Source organism: Ovis canadensis, chromosome 5 (assembly GCF_042477335.2).
Source record: "Ovis canadensis isolate MfBH-ARS-UI-01 breed Bighorn chromosome 5, ARS-UI_OviCan_v2, whole genome shotgun sequence".
Classification (NCBI taxonomy): domain Eukaryota; kingdom Metazoa; phylum Chordata; class Mammalia; order Artiodactyla; family Bovidae; genus Ovis; species Ovis canadensis.
In genome coordinates, this window is record NC_091249.1 from 54,173,793 (window position 1) to 54,186,371 (window position 12,579).

The 12,579-nt window shown below is 35.6% G+C and overlaps 1 protein-coding gene across 1 annotated transcript; it reads left to right on the top strand.

Annotated features, from left to right (window-relative positions):
* Positions 1–7,624: 7,624 nt before the first annotated feature.
* LOC138441583 (olfactory receptor 2W3-like) lies at positions 7,625–8,575 on the top strand. Its single transcript, XM_069592705.1, has one exon. The coding sequence runs from the start codon at positions 7,631–7,633 to the stop codon at positions 8,573–8,575; it is 945 nt and encodes a 314-aa protein (XP_069448806.1). The 5' UTR covers positions 7,625–7,630.
* Positions 8,576–12,579: the final 4,004 nt, after the last annotated feature.

Consider the following 12,579-nt stretch of genomic DNA (forward strand, 5'->3'; position numbering starts at 1 on the left):
CTCTTTCTCCACTGTGCCTACAAGTTCTCTGTGTCTGCATCTCTATTCCTGCCCTGGAAATAGGTTCATCTGTACCATTTTTCTAAATTATATATATATGCTGCTGCTGCTGCTAAGTCGCTTCAGTTGTGTCCGATTCTGTGTGACCCCATAGACGGCAGCCCACCAGGCTCCACCATATATATATATATATATATATATATATATATATATATATATATATATGTATATGTATATGTATATGTATATGTATATGTATATGTATATGTATATATACACACACATACATTAATATATGATATTTGCTTTTTCTGTTTCTGACTTACTTCACTCTGTATGTCAGACTCTAGGGCTTGAATGATATAACTGGGATGAAGAAAGAGACTTTATTGTTCAGTTGTTAAGTCATGTCTGACTCTTTTACAACCCCAGGGACTATAGCCCTCCACCCTCATCTGTTCATGGAATTTTCCAGGCAAAAATACAGGAGTAGTTTGCCATTCCCTTCTCCAGGGAATCGTCCTGATCCAGGGATCAAACCCAGGTCTCTTGCATTGACAGATGGGTTCTTTACCTCTGAGCCACCATGGTAGGAAGGGAAGCTAGAGGTAAAATAAGTAAAATATCCACTTTTGTATGCTAAGGTAAGAGTTTAACCAATAAATTGTTTATTTGACCAATTTTAACTTTACTGGCGAAAGATATTTGGTTGCATTGACAAAGTTCTAAAATAGTTAAAAAAGTAAAAGATCAGAATTAGATAACCTTGGAAGATGTGGTATAAATTGTATATACCTTTTCCTTAGAGTATATTTTTTCCTACCAAAGATTGTGTTTCATTTTAAAATACTCTTAGAAAATTCAGTATCTTATAAGATAGTTTAAAAATAAAACAAATATCTTGAAAGATAAATGCATATCTGAGTCTATTTACTTAAAAGGTAAAAGACACCAATAAATAAATTCACTTACCTTTTTACAAAGGAGATAAAAGTCAGATATTTTAAAATGTTATGACAAGGGAATTCTGTGGTTTTGCTAAACTTAGGAAACTAGTATTCTGGATAAGTTGAAATGTGTGATGAGGTGTATACATATATTGTGAAATCAAGTCTTATTGATTTCACTGTTTAATAGTTTTATATTTAGTGGGGAATGCCCAACCAGGTTACAGGCAGTCTATAGTCCTTTACCTGTTTGATATGGTTATAATTAGTTAGTTAAAACACAGTATTCAGGTTTTGTATGTTCTAGTCAACTAACATTTAAATTAAAAAAATGTTTTATTTATAAGACTGATCTTATAAATTTATATATACATAAATTTGTAGTTTATATATATATATATATATAATGCAAAGTCAACTCAATAGGAGAACTAAGGTTGGATTAAATCAATCTTAATTACATTGGAAAAAATCTTCATCTGCAGCTCTCCATCACTCCCCATGGCTCACATTACTGCCTGAACCATCCGTTTCACTCTTTCCTCACCCTCACCCACGGAAAAATTGTCTTCACAAAACCAGTTCCTGGTGCCAAAAAGGTTGGAGGACCACTGTACTGGGACATGGGATTTTAAGGGCTATCTTAGAATTTGTAGTACTGAACTCAATCAGAAACTCTGTAGCCCATAACATGTTTCTGTTTGCTGTTTTTTATTACTGACCTTCAGTCCCAATGTGGTCCCCAAAGTGGACCTTGTTACTTTAAGATGTTTATTTATATGATGACATAAAATTTGGTTAACTTTAACTGATTTCATTTTCATTATTTTAATTTTGGAGAATTCATGTAAAGATTCATATTTAGATGATTGACAGTATTTCGTGAGAATTCAAAGCTTAAAGCTTTGAACCAGAGGTTATGTCAATTGCATCCACAGAAAGATGATCATACTGACAACAGAAGTGTATGTAATCCTTCTCCTACTGAATTGTAGAGCAATTTAGTCCCATTTGTTTCATTATTCTGGCAGTCATTTTAATACTCCTTGGGGAAGTGGTTGGAACTTCCTATACATAGAAGCTGACTAGTTCAAAAGAAGAGAACCAAAGACCATAGTAGTTTAGATTTCTCACAGAAAAGCATTATCTTCATTTGATACATATATTCACTGATTTTTTAAAATACTTTGCCTCTTCTTAGAACTTCCATTGAGTGATACTCATTTGTATGAACAAAGATGGATCATGAGGCATATGAGGAGATTCCTTTTCATGAAAAATATAAACAGAACAAACAAAATGATGAAACATAGAAGAAATATAAACAGATCAGGAAGAAGAATTAACCTTGCAGGAATTACTTTCAAGAAATATAACAGAAGATATAAACTGCAACAAATATAAGATCGACAGAAACATTCCTTGACAAAGCTAAAATAATTCTTTCTACTTAAAAATATGATAAACAGTTTTAGAAAATCAATAGAAATGTTAGATGACCAAAATGAAGAAATGGTGAAATAAAAACACAAAAAAATAAAAATGAGACATAAAAGAGGAAAAACAGAAAATTAGTGTAGCAGACCCAACACTGAGTAATAGCACTTCTACAGCTAGAGAACAGAGGAAATGGAAGAAAGACTATCAATGGACTAAATCAAGAACATTTCCTAAGTTGTGATCTCTGAAAGTCATGTAAGTTCACATTAAAGTGCTTCTTGAGACTTCTTAGGTCAGTGGATGACAGTATTGTGCTATTTGGTATGCTCAAGATAAATAATAGAGTCACAAGCTTTTACAGAGGTAAAAAAGTACCAGAAAGTAGAATAGTTTTCAACTTCTTTATAATGAACTGAAGTACAATTGAGAATTTCCTGAATGTAATATTATAGCTAACCATATCCTTCATGTAAAAAGCTAAAACAAAGATATTTAGCTTCTCAAAAATTTGAATGCTCCAGAAAACTGTTTAAAGCACAATATTTCTCTAAAAACAAAGAGCAAACAATGAAGGAAGAAGATATGGGCCACAGAAGACTGCAGATTCAATACAACATGTGAAGATGGGCATTTGAGGTGACAGTTGTCATTCTTGTACCAGAAGGAGAAGGTGATCAGTTCAGAATCTCTAACCAGACACAGATGTCTCTAGGTTGCTCTGAGACTTGAACCCATGAGGCCAAAGCCCAAAGCCCACGGTCTTCCAATTGAGCTCACACATCTGGTTTCAGGACTTAAGGTTTGTGTTGTCTCATCATGGAAAGAATTCAGTGAGAGACAAAAGTGATAGGTAGGAAGTGGATTTGTTTAGAGATAAACACTCCACAGACAGACTGAGCCATCTCACAAGGTGAGAGCAGCCTCAAAATATGGTTTTGTTTGTTTTTATGAGCTGGGTAATTTTATAGGCTAATGAGTGGGACTACAACTATTTTAGGGAAGGGCCAGAAGTTTGCAGGAATTGAGCAACTAACCATTTTTGATCTTTGATGATCGGCCTCAGAATTGTCATGGTGTGTATGGATGAGTGTGTATTGATGGTGTGTATGGATTTAGCTTGCTTATGTGTTACAATGAGTGTAAACTGAGACTCAAGGTCTACTGGAAGTCATCTCTTCTACCATCTTGGATCTACTAGGTTCTAATCAGTTTATGTTGTGTCAGTATAAGAAGTTCATCCTACAGCTAAAGAGACAGATAGTGCTACACATGAACCTGTATAGGGAGAGTGAATTAAGATCATGCATTCTGAGACAAAGTGTGGAGAGCAAGTTTAGAATTAAACATATGCAGAGTCTCTTGGGCAGAGAGTCTCCTGGGCAGAAGAACTTTCAGCACTGGGACTCATTAAATTCATTAAATTGCTTCTGTATCTATCAGGCAACTACTACATTTCCTGTGTGCTTCACAGCTCCTAATAAAACTTATGTTTTGTACCAAGAGAAGAAATGAAGCAAAGATATCTCTTATTTTCTTGAAAGCAAAAGACTAACAAATGGAAGATTTTAAGTGATTTATTTGGTTAATGTTGCTCAAGAAACTCTTTGTATGATGATTTCATTTTCATGAAATTATTTGGATGATTGATGCACTGTTACCAAACTGATATCATGTTAACAAATTCCTTTAATCTCCTATTTTCCACAAACCCTATGAGAGAACCAGCAATATATTTGCACAAAAAAGTTACTGCATAACAGGATAGATCGTTAGTTCAAATTTACCCAGTGAACTTTTGGAGCTAAAGTATTAATACATATGTACTGACACTCCCTTTTCAAATACAGAAAAGATTAAAACCAACAAGTCATATGCTTTACCACAATCTATGAACACAGACTGCTATGTCATTCACCATAAACTGCTCTATGGAAGAGTTTCAGGTTTCATTTGAACCCTAATCCTACTGTGGTAAGAAAGTAGAGAAATGAGACAATACTGTGCTATATCTTCTTATAAGCAGATGCTTGTGTCTTGCTTGACTAGGATAGTAAAACATTTTTTGGAAAAAAAGAGGAAAATTAAATGATTCATTATCTTTTATAAAATTACAGGTTAATTTTGCATTTTTAGCTAAAAGTATGTTATAAAGACATTTCCTATTAAAAAAGAAGGGAAAAATAAAATTAAAAAAACTTTAGGTTTGCTCATTTTCTGTTTCAGAGTGAGAAAAAAGAAATCTAGTTATACCAAAGCACAATAGACTTCCCCTGTGACTTCTGTCTCTGAACCTTCCAATTTACACACTAATGGTTCATGGGGCTTTGAAATGCCCCAGAGCATAAAGATCCCTATCGTTCTAGATCCTCTCTGCAACCGTCATCCAGGCTTCTCTCCAGAGAGACTACCCTTGCCTTGTCATCTCCATAAAAACCCCCTCTTCAGGGCAATTGAGGTCCTTTGGTGTTAATTAGGAAAGGACCAAGTTTAGGAGAGATTCCCCATTTTCCTCTCTCACGTGGATTACTCTCTTTGTTTATCACATTGGAGGGAGTCACCCACGGCCCACCAGCTTCAGGCTGGACCTTCTCCGGGCACAAAAGGAAGAGGACAAAGGACAGACAGAAATTATAGAGCAGAGTGTTTTGCTGGAATTAGACTATCTGTCTCGTTTACTTTTGTACTCAGACAACATTAGTTTCTTTGACTCTGCACTCGGCAACATGCCACTAAAATAATGAGTAAGAGTTTTCATATCTTATTTCCTCTGACCTTTTTTCATTTCTTAGTTTGTTCACTGAATTGCTAATTAGTAATTTTTTTTTTTTTTTTTTTTTTGTCTTCCAGAGAATGTAGATATACAAAGGGCTAAAGAAGAATCAGCTCTATTCTTAGGGGCTTCCCTGGTGGCTCAGAGGTTAAATGAGGCTAGGGCACATTGGAGATGAACACATGCTACATATTAGCAAATTCAAAGTTAAATGGACCACAAAACTATACAAAATCAAATGCTTAAAATATATTAGAGTTATCTAATAGATATCCCACAGAAAATAAATTTTGAATAAAATAACAGGCAGTTATATGTAAGGGCATACAAAATAAAATAGATAAAATATATTCATATCCTTGACCCAAAAAGTAAAGAAGATTATGAACTTCAGTAAGTTATTCAAATAAAAATGTCCTGAAAGGGGGAAAAAAAAAAAAAACCAGTCTGAACTAAATGAAGTAAATATATATGTAGAGATATAGGGAGAAAATAGAAAGACACGGCAAGTGAGAAGAAATGGGGGGTGGGAACAGACCAAGAAGCAGATAATAACATAGTTGAAAAACATCCCATCATCCAATTTAAGCCCAAAACAAGATGATTTAATCAGCTGTAGTAGGATAGGAGTATATAGAAAAGTCAAAAGTTGGGGTGATACAGATTTAAAATTGAATATGAATGAATGTCCAATCAAAAATTTTATTTGATATGATAGCAGGTACTAGGAACCCACTTCTGCACTGCCACTGAGCTAATTGTGTTCTAAGAACGGCAGTGAAATATGGCATTTTTTGATATTGTATGTATAAAGATAAGTATGACACGCAATTTAGTCCAAAGAATTAGGTAGAGAGTTTACGGGCATAAAGTGACTTTGTTCTAAGTTGAATCAATTTGGTATTATGTATTATACATCTCTTATGTAAGTGTTCAATAGCAATGCGAGAAAGAGAATAATAAATTAGTCCTAAGACTTCCAGAAGATATAATCATAATCAAAAGGTAGGAATAATACAAGGTTTGGTGAAATAAATGCCTATATACATGAACAGAGGGTATCTTAAGAAGAAAATAAGTATGTGGGGATGTATACATATATACAAACTATCAGAAGAGAAAGATAAAAAAATGCTTCAAATAAAGAATGATAGAAACTTCATAAAGGAAGGCTGAATCTTGCCAAAAGAGTGAAAAATTTTCCGGGCAGTAATAAACTAGATAAAGAAATTGTAACTTTTCCCAGTATTGAAAATCTAGTTTTAAAAATAATCTTTTCTCCAGATTCATTAGGAATTCAGTAACTATTACAATAGGAAATTAAAATGTGAATCATTGTGGTTCTCCTACTGAGTGAAGTGAAGTGAAAGTCGCTCAGTTGTGTCTGACTCTTTGCGACCAAATGGATAGTCCATGGAATTTTCCAGGCCAGAATACTGGAGTGGGTAGCTGTTCTTTTCTCCAGGGGATCTTCCCAACCCAGGGATTGAACCCAGGTCTCCCACATTGCAGGCGGATTCCTTACCAGCTGAGCCACAAAGGAAGCCTTCTTTTACTGAATACAAGTCAAATATCCAGGTACTGGAATTGTAGGATGAACCTGGATGTAATCTTCTACATCTTTCATAAATGGATCTGGAGGAGAAAGTGAGAGTAATTCAAAAGAGCTACATTCACAAGGTGCTATATTAACCTGTGTAAAGTATGGGAGATAGATATGACTAAGTAATGTATTGTTTCTAAGCTCTACTGATCAAGAGGACAACTGAATTCATCATCTGTGGTGGCATCTAAGAGGTGGATAAATCACATCTGGCCCAGGTATTTAAAAACCGTAGAGACAAGAGACCCCAAAATGTTCTATCAAGTCTGAGATTTTGGGGAGTAATTTGGGAGAAGTTGAACTTTATCAGGATTAATGAATGCCAATAGCTATCAACCACTTCCAACCAGCTTCAGAAACATTCAGGAAATTTAATCACAGAAAAGGAAAAGAAGTAAATTTAATCTTAGAATGACACCCCAACTTTCTCTCAGGGCAAGGTATTGTACAAATGAGCAATTTTTTCTTTATGTGTATCATAGTACAGCTACCTCAGAATCTAAAGGAAGAATATACAAACTCTCAAAGTTTTATAATATTTTCATCTTTAATTTTTATAGGAAAATTTCCTCAGCATATTTTATTTTCTCTATTCTTTTATTCTCTTTAAAATTATTCTATTTTTAATTCTCACTAAAGCTTATTTTCTTAATGATATTCATGTTTTGTGTTTTGCTTTAAGTAGTTTTCCTATAGCCAGTATATAAAATTTCTATGTAATTTCTCTCTGTTTATTTTTAAACTTTTAAGCTATGGTCACACATTTTCACTAAAAGTTTCAAATTTTATTAGCATGATAGGCATACAGAACAGTTAGAGGCTGTACATGATTATTATTTTTTTTTCCAGTTTTGCTGAATTGCAGTAGAGATGGATGTAACCAATGAAAGTGCCCAGGGAAATTTCATCCTTTTGGGATTTTCTGATCGGCCCCATCTGGAGAGAATCCTCTTTGTGGTTATCTTGATCGCATATCTCCTGACCCTTGTGGGCAACACCACCATCATCCTGGTGTCTCGGCTGGATCCTCACCTCCACACTCCCATGTACTTCCTCACCCATCTCTCCTTCCTGGACCTTAGTTTCACCACCAGCTCCATCCCTCAGCTTCTGTATAACCTAAATGGATATGACAAGACTATCAGCTACACAGGCTGTGCCATCCAGCTCTTCCTATTCCTGGGTCTGGGTGGTGTGGAATGTCTACTCCTGGCAGTCATGGCATATGACCGGTTTGTTGCAGTTTGCAAGCCTCTGCACTACATGGTGATCATGAATCCACAGTTATGCTTGGGTTTAGTGTCCCTTGCTTGGGGCTGTGGGGTGGCCAACTCTTTGATCATGTCTCCAATGACCCTGTGGTTACCCCGCTGTGGGTACCAGAAGGTAGACCACTTCCTGTGTGAGATGCCTGCCCTAATTCAGATGGCCTGTGTCAATACAGCTGCCGTTGAAGGCATTGCCTTTATTCTTGCAATAGGTATTGTGCTGTCACCCTTAGTGTTTATCCTGATCTCCTATGGCTACATTGTGAGGGCTGTACTAAGTATTCAGTCATCTTCTGGGAGACACAAAGCCTACAACACCTGTGGCTCCCATCTCACAGTGGTCTCACTTTTCTATGGAAATATTATTTACATGTACATGCAACCAGGAGCCAGCTCCTCCAAGGACCAACGCAAATTCCTCACCCTCTTCTACAACATTGTCACCCCACTCCTGAATCCTCTGATCTATACCCTCAGAAACAAAGAGGTGAAGGGGGCATTGAGAAGACTGACTTTCGTAAATTTCAGTTTAAGAAAGAAATTATAATAAAAGACAATGTTAGGAATTCCCTTTTAAATGTTTTGTCCTTAAACAAAAAATTAATGGAATCTAATTATCCACTTTTTAGAAATCTTGATAATATGCTATTAGGAACAAGGAACAAGAATTTGCATCTTACTTTCACTGTCCTACAACAAAACCCCAAACAACAATAACAACAAAAATAAAAGCTCTTTAAGCAAAGTTTGTCTATAATTCCTTTTTATCTGTTCATTAATTCAATGCCAATTATTGAATGACTTTTCTGCTTCAAGCACTATATTCTAGGTGCTAGAATTAAATTTCTAATCAATATTGACTAGGTCCCTGTGTTTGTAAAATTTCCCTGCTGTGTGTACCAGTAATAATAAATGACAATAAACATATAAAAAGCACTCATTTAATGTTGTGAAAAAATAAAGAATTATTTGTTGGAAAGTAACCATTTAGCTGTTTAAATGAGATATTCCCTGGAGGTATTTGGTGAGATATTTCAGCTGCATTTGATCATGAAAAGGGAGACCTGCAGCAATCATGCCAGGAGAAGGAATGTCAAGTTCAAACTTCCTAAGGTAAGAGTAAGCTTGGCATGCATTCAAATCAGAATAATGAGCATTATATGTGGATTCTATCATTGACAATAAGTGTATATACTACTATCAGATAGTTAAGAAAAGGCCAGAACATGAAAATTTTACAGACAATGTTAAAGAGTAGGGAATTTTAGTGTAAGCACAGGAAACTGTTTAGAAAGTAAACAATCTGACTTACAGTGTTACACATCCACTTCATCTGCTCTGCAGAGAATGAATGTTTTGGAACAAAGGTGGGAGGGGGGTTCATGTTTGGGAACGCATGTAAGAATTAAAGATTTTAAAATTTAAAAAATAAAAAACTAAAAAAAAAATAAAAAATAAAAAAATTAAAAAAATAAAAAGAACACACACATAAAAAAAAAAAGAATCTATTGCAATAAATCAGGAAACATTAGGTAATGTTTCACAGTAAGCATTAACAGTGAAAAGAGAAAAATTGTAATTTGACTGTGTGTTTTATAAGATCAAACCAAGGGTTTTCTGATGTAATTTATGGAGTGAAAAGGGATAAGAATCAAGAGTAATTTCTTGGCTTGTAAATTGAGCAATTAGTGCTTAAAGGAAGTGACTGGTTGTGCCTGCAAAGTCACTTCAGTCATGTCCAGCTCTTTGCAACCCTATGGGCTGCAGCTCACCCAGGCATCTCTGTCTATGGGATTCTCCAGACAAGAGTATTAGAGTGATTTCCCAGGGTCCTCCTTTGAACCTGTGTGTGACTGGAGTAAAAGCAACCATCTCATCCTGTCATTCCCTACTCCTCCTCCCTTCTATCTTTCTCAGCATCAGAGTCTTGTCCAATGAATCAGCTCATCACATCAAGTGGCCAAAGTTTTGGAGCTTCAGTCATAGCATCAGTCCTTCCAATGAATATTCAGGGTTGATTTCTTTTAGGATTGACTGGTTTGATCTCATTGCTATCCAAGAGACTCTCAAGAGTCTTCTCTGGCACTACAGTTTGAAAGCATCTATCCTTTGGTGCTCAGCTTTCTTTATGGTCCAAATAACACATTTGTACATGACTACTGAAAAACCATAGCTTTGACTATACAGACATTTATCAGCAAAGTGATATCTCTGTTTTTTTAATACATTGTCTAGGTTTGTCACAGCTTTTCTTCCAAGGAGCAAGCATCTTTTAATTTCATGGCTATAGTCACCATCTGCAGTGATTTTGGAGTGCAAGAAAATAAAGTCTCTCACTATTTCATTGTTTCCCCATCATTTGAAGTGATGGGACCAAATGCCATGATCTTAGCATTTCAAATGTTAGGTTTTAAGCCAGCTTTTCCACTCTTCTCTTTCACTTTCATCAAGATGTTCATTAGTTCCTCTTCACTTTCTGCCATTAGGGTGGTATCTTTATAACCGAGGTTGTTGAATTTTCTCCTGACAATTTTGATTCCAGCTTGTGATTCATCCAGGATTTCTTATGATGTACTCTGAATATAAGTTAAATAAGCAAGGTGACCCCCCAAAAGATGTCCTTTTCATTATAGAGGACTGGAATGCAAAAGTAGGATGTCAAGAAACACCTGGAGTAACAGGAAAATTTGGGCTTGAAGTACAAAATGACGCAGGGCAAAGGCTGCTTTAGAGCTCTGCCAAGTGAACACACAGCTCATAAAAAACACCCTCTTCCATCAACACAAGAGAAGACTCTACATGTGGACATCACCAGATGGTCAACACTGAAATCAGACTGGTTACATTCTTTGCAGCCTAAGAAGGAGAAGCTCTATACAGTCAGCAAAAACAAGACTGGTAGCTGACTGTGGCTCAGATCATGAACTCCTTATTGCCAAATTCAGACTGAAATTGAAGAAAGTGGAGAAAACAACTAGACCATTCAGGTGTGGCCTAAATCAAATCCCTAGGGCTATACAGTGGAAGTGAGAAATAGATTTAAGGGCATAGATCTGAAAGACAGAGTGCCTGATGAACTATGGATGGAGGTTTGTGACATTGTACAGGAGACAGGAATCAAGACCATCCCCAAGAAAAAGAAATGCAAAAAAGCAAAGTGGCTGTCTGAGGAGGCCTTAAAAATAGCTATGAAAAGAAGGGAAGCTAAAAGCAAAGGAGAAAAGGAAAGATATATCCATTTGAATGCAGAATTCCAGGAATAGCAAGGAGAGATAAGAAAGCCTTCCTCAGCAATCAATGCAAAGAAATAGAGGAAAAGAACAGAATGGGGAAGACTAGAGATCTCTTCAAGAAAATTAGAGATACCAAGGGAACATTTCATGCAAAAATGGGCTCGATAAAGGACAGAAATGGTTGGGACCTAACAGAAGCAGAAGATATTAAGAAGACATAGCAAGAATACACAGAAGAATGGTACAAAAAAGATCTTCACGATCCTGATAATCACGATGTTGTGATTACTCATCTAGAGCCAGACATCCTGGAATGTGAAGTCAAGTGGGCCTTAAGAAGCAGTACGATGAACAAAACTAGTGAAGGTGATGAAATTCCAGTTGAGCTATTTCGAATCATAAAAGATGATATTGTGAAAGTGCTGCACTCAAAATGCCAGCAAATTTGGAAAACTCAGCAGTGGCCACAAGACTGGAAAAGGTCAGTTTTCATTCCAATCCCAAAGAAAGGCAATGCCAAAGAATGCTCAAACTACCGCACAATTGCACTCATCTCACACACTAGTAAAGTAATGCTTAAAATTCTCCAAGCCAGGCTTTAGCAATAAGTGAGCCATGAACTTCCTGATGTTCAAGCTGGTTTTAGAAAAGGCAGAGGAACCAGAGATCAAATTGCCAACATCTGCTGGATCATGGAAAAAGCAAGAGGGTTCCAGAAAAACATCTATTTCTGCTTTATTGACTATGCCAAAGCCTTTGACTGTGTGGATCACAAGAAACTGGAAAATTCTGGGAGGGTTGTCTCTTGCTTTGCTCATTTCCCCCTGAATTGCTTGGCAACTCTGCATCTTTTATGAGTCTATGTAAATTTTTGAATTGTTTGATCTAGCTTTGTGAAAAATGTCATCGATATTTTGATTGGGATTGCATTATATTTATTGATTGATTTGGTTGTTATGAACATTTTATAAATATTAATTCTTTCAATCCAAGTACTTGATATATTTCTCACCATCTTTTGAATTCATCTTCAGTTTTCTTTATTAATGTTTTATAGTTTTCAGTTTATAAATCTTTTATCTCCTTGGTCAGGTTTATTCTTAAATATTTTATTATATGATGTGATTTTATTTCTTAAAATTTTTATCGGTGTAGAGTTGATTTATAATGTTGTATTGATTTCTGTTGTAATGCAAGGTGAATCAGTTATATATTGACATATATCCACCTTTCTTTAGATTCTTTCCCCATGTAGGTCATTAATGTGTATTAAGGAGACTCCCTGTGCTATACAGTTGTGTCCTTATTAGTTGTCTAT

Coding starts and splice junctions, on each gene's coding strand:
- LOC138441583 (XM_069592705.1), top strand. CDS start 7,631: ATGGATGTAACCAATGAAAGTGCCCAGGGAAATTTCATCCTTTTGGGA.